General features: G+C 36.4%; 1 protein-coding gene across 2 annotated transcripts in view; it reads right to left on the bottom strand.

The window, feature by feature from the left end:
- Positions 1–1,513: 1,513 nt before the first annotated feature.
- Positions 1,514–19,894, bottom strand: part of LOC117420045 (anoctamin-1-like) — an 85,833-nt gene continuing 67,452 nt past the window's right edge. For both annotated transcript variants that reach the window (XM_058986391.1, XM_058986392.1), the window contains 3 exons: positions 17,522–17,703; positions 7,256–7,361; positions 1,514–5,364 (listed from right to left, as the gene is read on the bottom strand). In XM_058986391.1, the coding sequence (XP_058842374.1) occupies positions 5,089–5,364; positions 7,256–7,361; positions 17,522–17,703 (564 nt within the window). In that variant the 3' untranslated portion in view covers positions 1,514–5,088. The remainder of the gene's footprint in view (positions 5,365–7,255; positions 7,362–17,521; positions 17,704–19,894) is intronic.

The following is a 19,894-nucleotide window of genomic DNA, read 5'->3' as shown; positions in this document are numbered from 1 at the left end:
GAACATTTTATATGCATACAGACATGTGAAGGTGAAAGTGTACATTGTACATAAAGTGTGGGGGGAGTCTGACAGCATTACAGATACGTCTAAGCAAAATCCATACATTCCTAGTGCATCGCTGTGTGTCCTTGATACCTGGTCTTCGTTCTTGTGTGGATAGGACACAAGTGAAACCCCTTCCCAGGTACCAGATTTTAAAAATAATAATAATAAGGTTTTCAAGTCTTTAATTGCTATAAAAGGTTAACATATGATGAATAAAACACAAATAAATGACCTAAACTGTGTTTTTCATTAACCCTTTATGGTCCTGGGTACTATTATTATTATTATTATTATTATTATTATTATTATTATTATTATTATTTCTTAGCAGACTCCCTTATCCAATTGTTACAAGATATCACATTATTTTTACATACAATTACATTATTTTTTACACATTATTTTTACATACAGTTACCCATTTATACAGTTGGGTTTTTACTGGAGCAATCTAGGTAAAGTACCTTGCTCAAGGGTACAGCAGCAGTGTCCCCCACCTGGGATTGAACCCACGACCCTCCGGTCAAGAGTCCAGAGCCCTAACCCTAGCCCCTATACTCCACACTGCTGCCCCAACATAGAAATAAAAACATGTTTTATTTTATTTTATTTATTTTTTGTTTGAACAATGAAAACAAAAATGCTGCTAATAACGCTAATAACAATAATAATCAATAAACAGTAATTATCAAATAAAAATCAAACAACATCAAAACATGTGCCATTATCGACTTGCTCTGTGCCATTTATTGAAATGTTCAATACAACAGAACCCGGGGTTGCCTTCACAGCCACTGCACATTTTTCTTGTGTCCTTTCTTTTGTTTTCATTTTTGTAACAGACCCTGCACATTTTTTGCAGTCTCTGCTTCCAAATGCGTGTACAGGGCTACTTTGCTCAGGCGTTGTAATGGATCTGGCTGCCGCAGACGCCTGCTTCATTGCCTTGTACCCAGTGCTGTGTTTTGATAGTTTTTTGTCACAGCACTGCCATTTCAAACCAAACACCTTCCAGTGATTAGCTTTTCGGGAACAAAAGCCAAAAAGCACTCGAATGGAGAACACAAACTCTCAAGTTCCACGGCGGGGTGCACATCTGTGTAAACAGGTGTAAAATCAAATGATGGAGGACTGGCATCATGGTAGGGATCAGTAATAAACACCCAGTCCCCTGCAGTTCTTGGCTCCACATCCTCTTCATCATCATCGCTGAGTGATAAGTCAGCATCACTGTCTCCGGTATCGAAATCCTCCGAACCAACTTCATCACTCCCGTTGTCGCTCTCCAGGCACGTTGCCATGTTTAGCTTTCGCTAAAAACTATATAAATTACAAGTAAAACTAATAATAAAATAAAAAAATAATACTATAAAACACTATATATATATATATATATATATATATATATATATATATATATATATATATATATATATATATATATATATATATACTTGTAAAAGTTTAATGGCTTCTCGCAATATATCTCAGTCTTCTAAACGCCCACAGGTAGATTGGAATCTCTACACAACACGCGATTGGATACAAATGTCACCTGACCCTCCCCCGACTTTCATTGCACATTCCACAGTACTAGCACTGCCTTAAGGAGTGAAACCTGAAACGCTAGACTGAGAAACCGATCATAGAATAGAATGGGAAACTTGACGTACGCAGGTTCGGCATGGTACTGTAAGTGGGTTTTCATTTGACATACGTGTGTACATCATGGTGTTGAAGTGGTTAAAATCCAAGGACACATTGCAAATCCGGAACCACCTAAGGACATTTTATAGTAATATCTAATATGCCATTTTCTATACCAAGATTTCAGTTGTATAATTGAAATATATTCAAATAGGCTACAGTTGCATTGATAATTTCTTGGTAGTAACGTTACACTGGGTGCAAATAACTGTATATCATTTTAGCAATACAACAAAATGTTCCGTAAGGTTACAAATGGTTAAAATAAGTGAATAAATCTAATTCATAACCGCAAGTATAGAAAAGTCTAAAATATTTTCAAAACTACAAATATTGAATTATCAAGGTAGTCTGTAAGAAATGAAACATGGTCCCGTGGGCTGTTAAGTGTTTGCTTCAAGGTGAGTTATATACGCTTTCGTTAATTAAAACTCTATTCTTTCAAGTGCAAATTAACTCCTGATAAACGACAATTAACACAGATTTGCTTTTAAATTCCCACACAAATAAAATAAATAGTCGCCATGCCCATTAAGGTATTAACATTATTTCGTAAATCAACATAATTTCGGCAATCACATTAGGACGATTATTTAATAACGAAATAGGCATAACGACCGCTTGCAAATGCCAAAATCAATACACACCGATTTCTTGATTAACACTAGCACCGGCATAGCCGCTTTTTGAACAGCTTTTGCAATTCAAATTTAAATATCTCCCCGTATGTGAATATCTCGTACATGTCCGTTCTTAAGTGTTACTAAATATTTGAATTAAATACCAATACGGTGTTTCAGCTGCAGAATCATAAAAATGAATAAGTTATAAGCACTTGCTTCTTCAACCGCCAGACCCGCAGTTTATGAGGCATATTGAAATCAAGACAATATAGCCGACAATTCACTCTGGGCTTTGTAATAAAATCAAAGTCATTGTGAAAGAACGTATTTATACTCCTGTCGAGTGCTGAAACACTAATGAAAGTCATTCTACACATCATATATTATTATTATTATTTACACTGCATTTCTCAGGCAGAACGACTGTGCCACCCTGAGTGTGACGGTGCAAAAAAATAAAAAATGTCCGTATTCTAAGCTCTCTGCACAGATCAGTGACCATCAGGACTGATGCTAAACGAAAGCCAGAGACTGTTGCATTTTACAATGCAACGAAGTACGGTGTGGCTATACTGGACCAAATGGCACGGCTGTATTCTGTCAAAGGTGTACTCGCAGGTGGCCTGTGGCTGTTTTTTTATAATGTTTTGGACCTGGCAGCCATCAACACTTTGGTTTTGTACAAGGAGTGCACCGGCAACACAATCACTCGGAGGGACTTCATTTTGCAGCTAGCCCTGGAGCTACAGCAGAAACATTTTGAGACATGAACGGCAGCTGGCAAATGCCCCTCAACCTTCAGCCAGCGCTGCGCCCACTGGCACACGGAATAAAAGACAATGCCAGGTTAGTAAATGCAATAAAAACAGAACTTTTGATGTCTGCGCCCGTTGTGAAAAGTCTTTGGCAAATGCACTGGTACAATTGAAAAACGTGTTTTCTGCATAGATTGTACTTAGAAAGCTGTAATAGAACTCTGAACAGACAGACAGAGCCTTTGAACTGTTTCACTCAAAAGCGCTTTCACGTTGGAAGTTATGTTATATTTTTGTTTTATGCTATTTTTATAACTAGTTATTTAGGTTTTATAATTTAATATGTGCATACAGCTTTCTACACCTGTTTACCCAGAAGTTTATTTGCGTAAAGTTTATTTAATCACAGTGTTCACGTTTATGTATATGTGCTCTTTTTGAAAAAAATAAGAAAAAAGTTTAATTTCCAATGTAAATACGGTGTTTCTACTCTGAAAATTTTAAAAATATTAAGTTATTTCCGATTGTTTGTTTTTCATTTTCATATCGAAGCCGTTTTAAAACGGAGCCGCATATTTTGTCGGTGGGGCGGTTGTATGTAGTCTGAAATCTCAGCGGTTCAAGTGTTAACACTGAACTTTGAAAATCCTGCCCTATGTGGCTTGGAACTTGGTTTCGGGAGACTAGGTTTCAAGCCACTGCATGGCAGACGAAGTGAGGCTTGGTGTTTCATACAGCAAACTTGCCTCCAACTAGGTCTCCCGCTGGTCTCCTGGAACCAGGTTTCAAGCCACTGTTCCTGAAAAAGGGGCTTTGTGTTTCCTCAGTTTAAGGATTGTCCAATCTGAAAGGTGCTAGAATGGGGGTCAAAAACCTCAGATTGCTGAAAAAAACAACTGCCTGGTGCCAGCAATTCACAAGACCATCAGAGAAATTATTGGGCAGGTGAATTTTATATTGGAATGAAATGAGATTGAGTGTACAGAATTAAAGTGGAAAAAAGAAAAATAAATAGAGGCCACACTATCTGCAAATTACTTTATTGTCCATTTTTCTGATATTTGCAATTGTTCTGAGTGCCATTGCTTGAATAAAGTCTGCAATGAATAAGGGCATCTGCTAAGAAATAAATAAATAAATAAATAAATAAATAAATAATAATAATAATAATAATAATAATAATAATAATAATAATAATAATTGTACTACTCGTCAGATCAGATATGGCAATAGCTGGCAGGACCTGATCAGTTTTGGATTTTTAGAGACGTCATGGAGGGTAAAGCCGCTGAAATCCACTACCCGGAATGGGCAAGTGCAGGAGACTTCAAAGCCCAGGTCATACAAACATATCAATAAAACATGAGTAGTAGCTGAAAACCAGCATCATCATTGCATGGATTGTGTTTGGACGCATTCCACTTCTGATTTATGCAAGTGAAAATATCAAAACTATTGGGACTATTTTGAAACATTAGATGTGAATGGCAAGTAATGGCCATTTCTTACCCTATACAGTCCTTTTTATGCATGATGAAAACTTTGAAAAGCACAAACCACAGTTCTTTTAACAAAGTATAGGAATTAAGACACCCACAGGAAGATCACATGGCATAGACAGAACAAAGCTCTTGACTAACTAATAATGATCCTATCACACCAGATTCCTGATTTAAGGTTCAAGTTACAGGCGAACCATGAAAAGAGTACAGTAATATTCTCTGTGGTGAGGTTTCCTTGCCATCCAATAACATGACAAAATTTGATTTAATAAAAACAGGAAGAGTGCAAAATTCATTACAGCAGTAAAAGTTCATTTGATAAAATATTTCTGCACTCAAAATAATGTATGTTCTGTAGCCCTTCGTGATTAAAACAACTTTCTTCCACCCCCAAAATTTCCGCTGGCTTCTTGCGCGTCTGTCTGCAGAATCGTTCCTCAGGGAGAGGGGAGCTCACACGTCAGTGTGCTGGGAGCCGTTGCTGGGTTTCTTTTCTGGGCTGAACTGGCATAGGCTGGTCGCTCGGCTCCGGGGGGCTAAGGTCTTCAGGTTGGGCTTTGCGGGACGGTCTTTCAGGAGGAAGTTCTGGATCAGCTGCAGCTTCTCGTGCTCCTCTTTGAGGAACACGTCCACCAGCAGGGTCTTCTCCTTCTTGATCTGCTCGCTGATGTCCTTAGGGATGTCTGGGATTATCCAGTCCAGCCCCTCGCTGAGCAACATCACCAGGTTCTGAAAGAGAAACTGCTCTTCAGCCAACAGCGGTGCCTGTGGGTTCCCACATGACCCCAAACAGATCCCCTATGCACAGGTATTCAAATTAATTTCATTGGCAGGACCCAATCATTGGTTCTTTTTGAGATCAATACAATTTGAACAAGATTTTTAATCTTAGCTGTCGCTGCCCTTTTCTCTGATGTCACCACCCCATTTCAGTCCCCTGGTTGCAGCTAGGGCTTTGCACTTCTCAGCCACCATACTGTTTACGGTTCATCATTTGAAATCTGTTTAATTCTCGCCTGCCAGACCAGAATCGATACTGGGTCTCCGATCCGCTGTGACCCAGCACAAATGGACCCTTGGTGCTGTGTCAATTAACAACTGGCATTGAATACTGGGCTGCATTCAATAGGCAGAGTGCTCTGCCATGGCACCAAGTAACATGAGTTAGCTCTAAATGAACAGTGTGTTACGAAGAGGAAACTTTCAAGATAGCGGAAAATACAGCACCAGCGTTGCTTTGGGATGAATTTATGGAAGATTGTGCAGAAAATCTGCTGTTTAATGCCTCTATTGCACTTGCATTGAGAGCCAACACCATGGCTTTAGCGGCAGTGAATTGAAACATGTGCAAGAGTCCTGTACGGATTGAAAACTACATTGAGAGCACTGTTCCTCAGTATTGTGATTGCTGCATATTTTGTTTTATTTACAGGTGGCTACAGTGCAGTTTACACTTGCAATTAAAATGTTTCTAATATGTAAGTACAGCAAAATAAAATTAAAAATCTGTCCAAAAACAGAACAATTTCATTTTTTCAACAATTATTCAACCCAGTAACTTTTATACAGCAAATGAATAAATAAATTTAAAAAAATCAAAGAAATTTTTTTGAATACATCTGTGAATGACTTTAGCAGTTAGTTTCTTTGTTTTGTAAACTTCTGCATTTCCATGAGCTCCTGCATCTGCCTTTTCTATTCCTCTGCAAAGTGTTATAATTGTACTACTGTTTGTTTTTTCTCTCCAGTATGATTGAAGTCTTATAGTACATATATAATTTTATTTATAATGTGCTCTTGGTTAGATAGAATTGTAACACTGCAAAAGTACCTAATTTTAATAAAGTTCTCTTATTCTAATGTCGTCTTTCTGCCACGAAAAAAAGGGTTTAAAGTTTTTGGAGTAGCCTATACTGCTGTGCTTTTTCAGCCAAGATACATGAAGCCTGATCTCATAGAAATAGCAAAACTATTAAAAAAAAAACAGTGTTACATATAGTTCACCTTTAAAACATCGCTATTCGTCCATTATTTTTCTTTTTAATGCAGTTAAGAAAATATTCCTTCATATAAGGCCGACTGAACAAACAATAACAAGCTGAGTGTTTCAAATGCTGCATCCGATGCTGCAGATTCACTTTGTTTAAAAGGAAAAATAGTTAAATAATTATGCTGTTAATTAAAATAAACTACCTACGAAAACATATGTTGGTCAAAAAGTCTAGTATCTGGGGAAATTACACCACAGTTGCCGCACTGGTGTTGTACCACCGCCATTTTGAAATGCCCTCCTCAGACTGGCAGCTGACGTTACAAAGCGCTCTCAGCTTGTTCAATAGAAAGCGCCACATAACGTTCTGGAGCTCTATGCCTATTAAACGCACCCCTAGTGTCTGGATTTAACAAAGCAGTGAAACCACAGCACCTGTTGTAACAAAGTAAACAGTACCTTGAACATAGCTCTCTAGGCAAAATTGAGATGATTAATCAATCCTGTTGTTAACTAGGCATAGCCACAGCATGTTTTGTATTGCATTAAAGCACACAAACAGCAGTTTGGTGCCAGTTCAAGTGTAAGATAAGTGAGCCTGGGAATCCACAATTCCCCAGAGAGACTCACCTGAAACAGGATGACGAAGGCGAGGCGCGCAGCCAGCACAGACCAGTACTGCTTGGAGAAATCATACGGGTTTGATGACCAAGGTGGTTCTCTGTAGTCCCTGTACCTGTAACAGAGAACACACTGCTTTATTAAAGAGTATAATGTAGGGTAGCATGTTTTGGTAATCATATGTAAGGCAGTATTTCTTGTCACGATTATCACAGATTTCCGTGAAATGTACCCATTGCCATGCAATATGTAGTTTCCCTGTGAAAATTCCTATTTCTGAAAGAATCATGTAAATATACATATTTTTTATCACTTAGAAATAAATACACTGAACATTTGTCTTATTGATGCACTACCTGTTACATTGCATTTAAGAACCTGGTTTAGTTTAGACCCCAGCTGCATCAAAGACCGGAAATATTTCTTCTGAAGATCGTTCTATTCAGTACAAGAAGGGAATATTTCACATGTCTTATTATTTTTTACATTTATTTATGTTTTTATTTTGTTGATAATTCATTGATGGTGAAAATAGAATGTCTTTAAAAGGTGGACATAAAAAATGAAATATTCTACAATTTAGCATTTACTGTTGTTCAGGTAAGCATTTAAATATTTTGGAATGTTTGTTGTATAATAACTGTAGAGAAAATGATCAGATTGAATGTGGCAATGCTATATATTTCTGCTTTAATAAATATTATGATAAATAGTGAAATATCTTGAAATACCTATTTTTAGCTGAAAGGTGGTGAAATTTTTACAGTGAAAAAAATGCAGCCCTAATCATATGAGAGAAAATGTATTGGCAATCATATGAAAAAATTGCGTTGCCAGTCGTATGAAACAAAATGGGTTGGTAATATTAAACCAGTTTGCTGGCTGTGACTTTGTCATGAGTAGAGGCAACTTAGGGTTAAAATGATTGAAGTGATAAAGTATGTGTATGAATGCAGGCTTTAAATGTCACATTTCCCCTTACTATTTACTATTTAATTGTGTTTGCTTCAGTCATTCTGAGTGGTTCTGGGTTGTGTTGCTTCATTACTGAGTTATGTTTCTTCTACATCTCTCGAACTTTAGAAGAAACATCTTTGAGCTCGTCTGGAAAAAGGGCTGGGCTGACAGCCTTTCTCATTCTGTTCAAATTATGTGACTATATGACCTACTGTCGAGGCGGAGCTAGCAGAGTTGAAAGGTCACGCTACCACATGATTTGAATGGAATGCGGAAGTCTGTTCAATGATAGTGTAGATCGTTTGAATTCTCCAGACAAGCTCACAGCAGCTCAAAGCCAGATGAAGGCAGGTTTAGAGACACATGATAAAGCAGCATTGGACCAACTGATCCCTCTCGGAAGGATTGCAAGCAGCACACAATAGTAATGGAAAGTCATTTGTTACACTTGTCATGTTTTCCATGTTTCAAATTCCAAAATGAACAATAGCGCGCAGTGAAGCACACTTGCTAGCTTTGCTTTGCAATCCAGGAATGCACGAGAGGTCTGAATAACAGACAGGATGTTCTAATTGTTATATATATATATATATATATATATATATATATATATATATATATATATATATATATATATCGCTTGGTCACAACATTTTATTACATTTTCTGAAAATTTTAAACAGTTTCTGTGAACTCTGTGGAGTTTGTGAAGTTGCCCTGCCATAACTTTGAAAAAAAACATTATGCATTATAAAATAGATGCATAGACAGGAAACTTAACATGGTACAATTATGTTCACAGTGAGTTCTGTGTATCATTGATTTCTCTTCCATATCTTGACTTTTTGTGACTTCTTAGACCTACCCGCGATGTATTAGTCATATTCACTCCCGTAACTTAGTTCCATCCCTGCTGCAGTAGTTTAGTTACGACTGTTTGTTTCAAACTACTTTCGTATGCAAATTTACGAATCTGACTATAATATCGTTTCACGCTTACCCTTTATGTATTATCATTTTTTCCTGATTTATGACTTTTGTGCCTGTTATTTTATGCATGCCTCTCACTGGCATAGATTCAACTAGCTCTTCATATGTCAAACTTTCTGTTTAAATGTTTCCAGGCTTTTAGTTATTTTAAAATAAAGCACCTTAAAATATAAAAGAAACCAAAAAAAAAGTTATTAATAGACTATATTAAATAACAATGGCAATAAATATATGTTGTTTTGGTTTCGTTTACATATTAAGATGCTTTATTAATGAAGGGAAGCATGGAAACAAATCATTGCAGAGTTCTTTAATTAAACACAAACTGAAATCTTTTCTTCTCCATAATTAATTATGTAGTGCATAGACAACTGAAATACGCTGGAAGGTATTTACTTGCGTAGCCTACTGTACGTACTGTACTTTTTTCCTTTACACAACAAAAATATACATAGACTCGAACAAAAGTTTTCTGCAGTATTCTTAAATTAACATGCTTTTGAGATATTAATTTGTTAAGTGTGTTCATGAATTATGTTTTCACTTATGGGTTGTAACGAATGCATTTGTACTGCAGGCTAGGTTTTGAGATGCACATGTTTTTTTTTATATATAAACGTTTTCATACTAACTTTTGTACTTGATAACATTAATTTAAAAATCCATTTAATGTCTATGATTAATATGTTTTGTGACTAATTTGAAGATATTAATATGTTTCAATATTAACTAAATTGAGTTAATAATCAAATTTATTAATCTTGCTACATCATAATTGATTCATTAAAATGGTTGGATATACTGTTACTTGATTGATTCCTGTCTTTTTAGAATATGTTTTGTTGAAGAAAAAAAAGTTTTTGACTGATTCTGGTTTTCTTTAGGTTGTGCTGCAACAGCTCAGAATAATGAGATGAGCTTCATTCACATCGTATTTACTAAAGGGCACTAATTGTATTGTGCACATTAAAGTGAGCAGTAATTAGTTAGTTTGGACACCAGGCTTTAACCACTGAAAAGCGTGCTATTTAAACCTATTATTCTGGCCTGAAAGCTAGTGATGTCCAGTTTGATTCTTTTTACTGACTCGATTAGTTTGATTCGTTCAGTTTAGTGAATACATTCAACAGATTTGTTTGTCTGATTCACCAACGTGAAATAAATACATCTTGCTAAATTACTTGGTTATAAAAATGTGTTTGAACAGAAAAATCTTGCAAGAGCCATGTAAGTTAAGATTGTTCAGTTGGTGGGCCACACCGTAAAAAAATACATACACCGTAATGTACGTGAAAATGTCTATATACATTGTATGTAGGCCAGTATACTCAAAATATACTACTTACACAAAACACATTAACTAGAAGCAGCTTTCATAGAACTGACAAAAACTGAAAAACTCAATGTCACAAATGTAATATAATGGAGGAAATAGAAGAGTATTTTACTTTCAATGGAAATCTCAAACAGTAAAAAAAAAATGAAAATGAAGATGTCAGAGTAAATAATGCCTCAATATTTAACTTCTATTCCAAAAGTTTTTAACAGCACTGAAAAAAAAAGATACTGACAAGCTGTGAAAATGCAAAATAGTACACAGTACCACTTTGAAATGTACATTTTTATCCTTTTGTCAGGACACTTGACTTCTTTTCTCGCACACATGATAACAATGCTCATTACGTGTTCTAATTCTGCAACTTTTTCACATAATGCCTGTTGATGCAGAATCCAGTGTAAAAAAATGGGTACCTCTGCATTTCTTTGTTTAATTTTACCCAGCACTCTGCTGCTAGCCTATCCACTGTTTTGTCATATATGGTGCATCTTCTGTTTTAATCTGATTACAGACCTGTAATCAGAATTCAGATAGGTTATTTTTTAAGTTTTAAATGCAAAGGTTTATTGATGTACAATATAAATTAAAATAGGGAAAGAAATTGTATTTAATTAAAACAGCAATGTAGCTTTACTAGTCGCTTAATCCTGGTTACAAAACGTTTTTTTTTTCTTTCCTTTGAAGACCTTTGCTTACACAGTTCAAAATGCACTAACCATTCTGCTACCCGTAGCTACACAGTGTGTGTTTTTGAGTTCTGATCATTCTAATACCTTAAGATAAAAGAGTAGCAAGAAACTGGAAAATACCATGTTTAGTGGGTTACTTTTAGAGCTAGTTTAGGCAACATAATATTAGGCTGCTTTTGGGGTGGTAAGTTGACTTTGGGCTACAAATGTATTTTAATTCCTGGCAACCCTGATTCCAAAACACCCCCGCTTTAGAGTATGAACTATTTATTCTAAACAATGTCACTCAGTTTTAACTGCAACCTATTTAATAAACTGTAATTTACTGGGAATTACACTAAATTTCCCACAGAGTACAGGTTTACTGGATGTGTGCTGTACTCATATAGCACTGCCACCCTGACCCATGGAGCCTGCTCTGCAGGGTGGCAGTTCTGACAAGGAAGAGAATTGAGGCTGCGTCTCATCAATCAATATTTCTCGGGTAAGCAGAACAAAAAGAAAAATCTGCCATTGCACAGCATGACTTTTATTGTATATGCATTAAAGGAGAAAGGCTTTTTTGTTTTTGTTTTTTACATCAGACAAGGAATGTTAAAATTAAAAGGGAAGCAGTGCAGTTTCACTTTACGTTGCCTCTGCATGTCCCCTGCTGAGTGCTGTGTCTGCTGATCGCTCATTTTCAGTCAATGTAAGCCTCCTCCACCTTCACAATAAGCTACTCACCAAAAGATACGCTTGGACTGCTGGGGCTTTTGATATCACGATGGTCACAGGTAAGTCTCTGACATTATCGTTCACATTAAATTAACGCTCACAATACATGTAGCGTGCACGGTATGGTATGTAAATTAGCCAAATACTGTGCACATAAATGAATGTGTTCTCTGTTAGTAAATAGGGCAGTACATTTAGATTTATCACTCATATTAGGCTCACTTCTTTACATGTGCACTAACTACAAATTTAGTGCCCTTTTGTAAATTAGGTCCAAATGGTGACCAGACGTCCCGGTGTAGCTATCAAAGGTCCCGGTATCCAGACATTTTGTAAAAAATTTTAAAAGTCCCAGTATTCAGTCGCTTCGTGTAGCACGACACTCTCTAAATACCTTTTGTCAAAAAAAAAAAAAAAAAACTTTTAAAAAAACAACCGCTTTTAGTTTATGGCACCTGCAGTGAAAACAAAATAAAATAAAAAGCACTCGAGAAATATGCTGATAAAGATGAGTGTAAGAAAGCAGTCTGGCAGTTGCGTTCAGATGTTCTGCATTCATCTCAAAACTTTTTGCAGAGTAGCTTGTATGATACAGTCAATAACTGTTCCAATTTCTGCTGCAGGATGTTGAGAGAACGCAGAACTATTAAACTCAAAACACACACAAAAGCTAAAATTAAACTTGTTAGAATAACATGGATGTCTGGGCCAAATTAAAAAGAAAATGGCTAACACATGGCATTTGAGCTGTGGTTTCTTTTCACCACCACATAACTACACATGTAGAATTCAGAGGGTAGAATTGGAGAATGTGATTTGGATTCCTTTACAAAATTATTTCCCAGACCTTGGCCACAGTTGGTGCCTGTCCATGGAAATAAGACTCCCGTTGCATAGCAGTTGCACCCACTCCAGGTTTTAACAGCCTATTGATGAAACTAGATGTTTTATACCATTCTGCTATAAGATCTGTCCCCATTGTGCGCTTTACAATTGGATGTATTGGCCCTCTCTACATACAAGGCGACTGAAGCACTGGTCTGTCTTAATCTAGCGAACCTTCATTGGGAAAATGCCTGCTTACTTGCATAGTTTACTGGAGCTCTCCTCTTCACTGCACAACTTAAGATCCAGTAAACATATTAAAGTAGTTGTTCCCATGCAGGGTATCAACAGTTTTTGGTTGTCACTCATTTCAGTTTGCAGCAGCCAATGACTGAAATGAGTTTCAACAAAACTTCAAATTAGAACGGTTCATATCTGAGGTTTCTTTTAGCTGTAGAGTCTACTCATTGCTGACTGACATTTGTTCCTGTTAGTTGTTGCTGGGTTTTGTATGTTATGATTGATCGTGTGTTTTTTTTACTCCTTATTTATTGTGTTTTATGTTGTTTGCTGTGGTGGTATGAACCTCTTGCCAGGTCATTGTAAGTGAAAATTTGTTCTCAATTGAATCAACTGACAAAAAAGTCTGTTAACATGATGCAATTATGTGTTAGAATATTAATACATAAATGACGTAAAAGCAGTCCCAAGCACTTCAGTTCTGTGCCGACTGTTTAAGCCTACTTGGAGCATGTATCTATTTGTAGCAATGGCTTCAATTTATGCCATCGAGTTACAGGTTTGCAATTAAAAATAGTAGGTATTGCAAAGCATATCAAACAGAATGGCAAGCCATGGTAAATGCATGGTATGTCCATAGGAAACTGCAATATTTACTGTGGCTTTTATAAGGGATAGCCCACCATCATCTCTTTCAGCTCAGTCTTTAAATACATCCATCGCTGGCTGAATGAAACCCAGACTTCTTGCTGCCACAATTCTCAGAGGGCCCTCTGGAAAATCTGGAAGCAAACAAGGTCAGCTCGTTCCCAATATACCCTGCCAGCAAAACCAGCTTGGAGGAATAACACTGACAGGCTCCCTGCTGTAGCATCCCTGGGGTCTGTTCATTTAGAGATACTCTCAATGTCTGTGCAGACCTGGAGTCGAGGCCCAACACAACAGTCGTCTTACATAATCCAATTAAATATCCTGGTCCTACCTCAAACCAGAGTAATTCAATTCATTAACAAACACCCCCGTCTCATGGAAACAAAGTCTATTGTTTTCTGGTTGTACAATTGGATTATAACGTGGGAATATAGCCATCGACTCCCCACACCCACGCAAAAACAACAACCCTTTCTTTTTCATGAAATATCATTTACAGTTCATAAAAAAAAGACAGCAATTAAATTAAAACTCGAAAATGTAATTACTGTCCCAGCTATTTTTTCCTCCATACAAAATAAACAAAACAATGACAGAAGTATGGACAACGGCCACAAATGTGAAATAAATCCAACAGTCTCTATTGCGGCAACTTCTTGCCTAATCATAACCACTTTATAACCACTGGATTATATTTCATAACCACTGGATTATATTTTTAGACACAAGATTTTTATATTTATTTTGTAAAGTGCCTTGGAATGCTTGCATGAAGAGCGCTATATAAGTTAAATTTGTATTGTACTGTCGGTATATTATCATCATCATCATCATCATCATCATCATCATCATCATCCTCCAAAAAACAATCCAGCATAAAAAAAAAAAAAAAACTGTTGTCCTATTTCTGGATTAATAGTGTTGCCTCTTCTTTATAGTTTTATATTTATTTACACAAAATTATACAGAAAAACTCCAGCATGTGCTGTTAAGTTGTTTGAACCAACTGCTAAATCACAATGGAGTCAGTTTATTACTCACCTTAATGCACTTATTTGACTGTATATTTTCTTATCAGTTTCTTTAAAAGGGTATCCTTCCCTGATGTTTTTCATTGGCATTTAAAAAAAAAGTATTCTCTTTTATTAATAATTTAAAATTGTCGATAACACTTTATATTAAGGTGTTGCTTATTAACGTTTTATAAATGTTTTATAAATATACACCTTTTTAACCACCTATTGTACTTTGGGATGTTTAAAAATAATTCTGTTACAGCTACTGCATGGTTATAAACCATTTTTAATGTTTTAGTAACACTATATAACATAGTTATTACGCATCTATTGTGTGTGTATAAAACATTAATAAACAGCACCTTAATATAAAGTGTTGCCAAATTGTCTAAATAAAACAAAGAATTCATTGAGAAACAGTTATAGTCTCCTTGCCTATTCATAACCACTTTCCACATGCAATATGGTGACAGAGCCACAATGCAACCAATAGGATGACCACCAATAACTCTTTGGTTTCCGTCTGCAGTGAAGGTCTGTTTTTTTCTGGGTGTGGTTGCAGGGAAAAGCGTTGTTGATTGTATGTATTCATTCATTCTTTAACCAGGAATAAACCCATTGACACCGAGGCCTCATTTACAGGGGTGTTCTGGCAAGATGACCAGCAACAGACAGCAGAAAAACAACATCTGCAGATACTAGAATACATGATTTATGACTTGCTTGAAAAGAGAGCTTTAGTCTTATAGCAGAATCATTTTTAAAAATGTAGTGTGCCCATTGAATGTCCAAATATGTTCCCCTCCCTGCTGAAATGCTCCAAAACTGCACAACACTCCTTCCTTTATCAGGTGAGCCACACACACAGCTGGTCTACCCAACATCCCACTTCCAGACGGAACTATGTAATCACTCAACCATGTGTGCAGTGCAACCAGACAGGCAGTGCAGTGTAGCAGCATGCTGGTCATAGAGAAAAATTACTGTACCAACAAAAGTATCCAGAGGGGATGCAGATTTCAAAGCATGTACGGGCAATTTTACTAGGAACATTTTAGTTTGAAACAAAACCACTTTTTTTTAAAAGCTAAGGAGGCTGAATGACGTTTTCCTGGACGTTTAAATCGGTGTTTTTGCTAAAATGTAGCCTTTTTCCATTTATAGTACTGTTTTAAAGACTTTAAAACCATAACAATAGGATTACTGCATTACTGTGCTGCATCCTTGTATTATTCACCAGATTGGGGGTGTAGCTAGCAGGTGAACACATTTATTAAAACTAGGGCTGTCAAGCGATTTTTAATCTCGTGATTAAAAATTGTAATCTTAGTTACTCTTGTTTTTAATTGCATATTTAATTGATACAATTACTGCATCCATCTCAAGTTTGTTTTATTACTGATGCTATTATTATTATTATTATTATTATTATTATTATTATTATTTTAAAGTTCTTCTTATTACCTAGAAGGCCTTACATGGTCTTGGACCTTCTTATGTTCAAGCTTTGCTGACCCCACATGCCCCTGGTCGTTCCGAGATCGGAAAATGCTAATCTTCTGACAGTCCTTAAAATTAGTTTGAACTCCGTCAAAGTCAGGGCATTTAGTTGTAATGCCCATCGTCGCTGGAACTTGCTCCCCATTCATATCAGGAATGCTAGCACAATTGAATCTTTTAAATCCTGTTTGAAAACGTATTTGTTTGGGTCTGTTTATTTGTAGCTGGATTATATTTTTAGACACAGGCTTTTTATATTTATTTTGTAAAGTGCCCTGGAATTCTTGCATGAAGAGCGCTATATAAGTTAAATTTGTATTGTACTGTCGGTATATTATCATCATCATCATCATCATCATCATCCAAAAAACAATCCAGCATAAAATAAACAAAAAAACTGTTGTCCTATTTCTGGATTAATAGTGTTGCCTCTTCTTTATAGTTTTATATTTATTTACACAAAATTATACAGAAAAACTCCAGCATGTGCTGTTAAGTTGTTTGAACCAACTGCTAAATCACAATGGAGTCAGTTTATTACTCACCTTAATGCACTTATTTGACTGTATTTTCTTATCAGTTTCTTTAAAAGGGTATCCTTCCCTGATGTTTTTCATTGGCATTTAAAAAAAAGTATTCTCTTTTATTAATAATTTAAAATTGTCGGTAACACTTTATATTAAGGTGTTGCTTATTAATGTTTTATAAATGTTTTATAAATATACACCTTTTTAACCACCTATTGTACTTTGGGATGTTTAAACATAATTCTGTTATAGCTACTGCATGGTTATAAACCATTTTAATGTTTTAGTAACACTCTATAACATAGTTATTACGCATCTATTGTGTATGTATAAAACATTAATAAACAGCACCTTAATATAAAGTGTTGCCAAATTGTCTGAATAAAACAAAGCATTCATTGAGTAACAGTTATAGTCTCCTTAATTGTAAATACTATTATACTTTTAGTACTTTGTTCCATAATACACTCAGTGTGTTGCATGCGCTCAAGTATATTATTAAAAAGGTGCCTCAGGGAATGAATTACCATATGCTAAGAGGTCAAAACAGAGGAGTGTGATTAACGCACATTAAAAAAAATATCCAAAGAAATAAACTGCAATTAATTGACAGTCTTAATTAAAATGATTGAAAACTAATTTTCAGAGTTATGGACATTTCAGACTTAGGAACAATCTCCATTCCAAAGGTGTTCGTAACTCGGAGGTTCTACTGTACTTAATGCAAGAGGGCACACCTCAGGAATCGGTAATCGATGATTGCGGAGGTCCAGTGTTGGCATTTGTAACAGAGATGGATATCAGCTAGAAATGAAATGCTGTACCTGCAGACCCCGATATGTTTGTGGAACTCAGAGGCCACAGGAGCGGATCCGGGCTTGAAGTGGCTGACGTTGAAGTACGACAAGGTGTGGTCGATAAACCCGTCCATGGTGCCAGTCTCACTGTACAAGTACTGGTAGACGAGGCGGGGGATGAAATCCGAGGTGAAGGAGATGACAAAGGCCTAGGAGACAGGAAGACTGGTTTTCAACACGGTTTAGGGAGCAATAAATAGGGCTTGACAATCTGCTTTCATGCCTGTTATCAGCAACACAAGCGCTGGGCTGAAGATCATTCTTTTTGTTACATTATCTTTGTTTGTCATATGTAGAGGTTTGTGTGCTTTTATTAATTGGCCACCACCACCCCTATCACCCCCACCCCCACCCCGACCCCAAACATGCAAGAGACTTGGCCTGCATAAGAAAAACATACGAAAAGTTTAGGACACCAACCTCCCCTGCTAGGGGAACTCATTCCCAGTGTTCCCAGTGTTTTAGATCCTACAATGTAACCTGTTAGTCACCTTCATTTTTCTTGTGTAAATAAACAGGGGGACTGAAGCCTTGGCAACATGGTACTTCACACTGTATTTCACTGGTTTCTTAAAGTTGCCCTACCTCCCTGTCTGTTGCTGCTGAGTCAGTCCTATATATGATGCATTGAGATAGATACTATAAAGTTACATTACTCCCCGTAGCAGAATCGTCTCTGTTTATTTTATTATTTTCATTCGTCATGGAAACCCAAATCAGCGCAATGAGAACGAGGATGTGTGCAATGCATGTGACTCAATGAACACACAACTAATTGCTGTATGTTTTTCAAATGTGCTAAAAATCGAGCTGTTGAGATACACAGCAAATTGATGAAATCATTTAGCCAGTCCCCAGTAAAGAGTAAGAGCATTCCCACATGTTTGCTGTTTGTTTTTATTTTTAAATAACGCTTCCCTGCGGAATTGTTCTCATTCTCAGGAACTGGCAGAAACAGAGGCTTCACCAAGCCCATTAGTTCTTCATTTGATTATCATGCCTGTGTCACAGTATCACAGCATCTAAAAAGAAGCTGTGATGTTTATTCCTTTACCCTGTCAGTCCTGAATTATGTTTGTCGAGATGAAGAATAAACTCCTTTATTGAGTATACATGAGAAAAGAACCAACGATTTCCGACGGCATACGTCAACATACTCTGCTAAGATAAGGACTGAAAGGGTTCATGTCTGCAGCCATTTCTTTTAAAAAGCAGGACAAATTACAAAAAAAAAACAATTCCACTTTTTTCAAAAAGCTGACTCTAGAGCTTGCAGGTTGTAATGACCTTGCATCTCAGCCCATTGTATTGAATGGGAAGGGAAGGGCTGGACGCGAAAAGCAAACCATATGGTTCAAAGAAAAAGGCCTTACCATTCAACTGAACAGCAAGCTCTATAGTGGAGAGGTAAGTACATGTCTTATGCCAATGTCAGTATTATTAACACATCAGCTTTGAGGTCCTGCAAGGACTGAAAAGGTTAAAGGATGAATGCAAATCCACCTAATTTACTGTTTGTATTAAAATATATGTATAACGGGGGTACCCTGACGTTCAATTCCAAAAACCTTCCCCAGTCTCACATCGACAGAAACAACAAATAAAGTGATCATAATTTCTGATATAGACATAACATACAAAATACAAGAAAAAAATAGACCTTTTTGCAATGTTTACACTTGGGCTTATTCTTTGGAACACATTTTCGCAGTTCTTGGCATTCTTAGTTTATAAACGTGAACAGATGTCCATGTGACTTTGACAGCAGGACATGTTTAATGTTGTCTTTCATGTCAGGAAATAATTGAGGGTCTGTAACCAACAGGCTAGTGAGCAATGACTAGTGCACAGCAGTGTATTGTCAGGAAAGGAATAGAAAATTTGATCCAAAGTAGCAGATCCCTAGATGGCGCTAGGTCTTGTTCATAAAAAGACTCTTTGGCTTATCTAGCCTAGGTTATGTATATGTATGGTAGGCAGCTAGAACTGAACTCTTAACACAAACCTTTAAAAAAAGAATGTTTTAGTAACTGCTGTAAGCAGACCTAGGGCCAATTAGAATTACAATTGCAGCAAAATTGTTTGCTGGAGATGTCATTACAATTACAATGCTATTTTGTTAAATTACAATTATACAATTCTAATTCAAATTACACTAACAAGTAACATAAAACAGCTACCCACATTACCACTCTATTCATTTTAAACAACCCAGCAATAAATCACATGTACAACTACAGAAGCATACTCTGCACCATACTGTGCGGTTTGTTTCCATTCTGAAAGTAGAGGACAGGTTAGGAACAGTTCTGCTGCTACCTTCATCAGTAGTTCATCAGT

The sequence above is a fragment of the Acipenser ruthenus genome, chromosome 14 (assembly GCF_902713425.1).
Source record: "Acipenser ruthenus chromosome 14, fAciRut3.2 maternal haplotype, whole genome shotgun sequence".
NCBI lineage: Eukaryota > Metazoa > Chordata > Actinopteri > Acipenseriformes > Acipenseridae > Acipenser > Acipenser ruthenus.
This window is presented reverse-complemented; position numbering and strand designations above follow the sequence as displayed.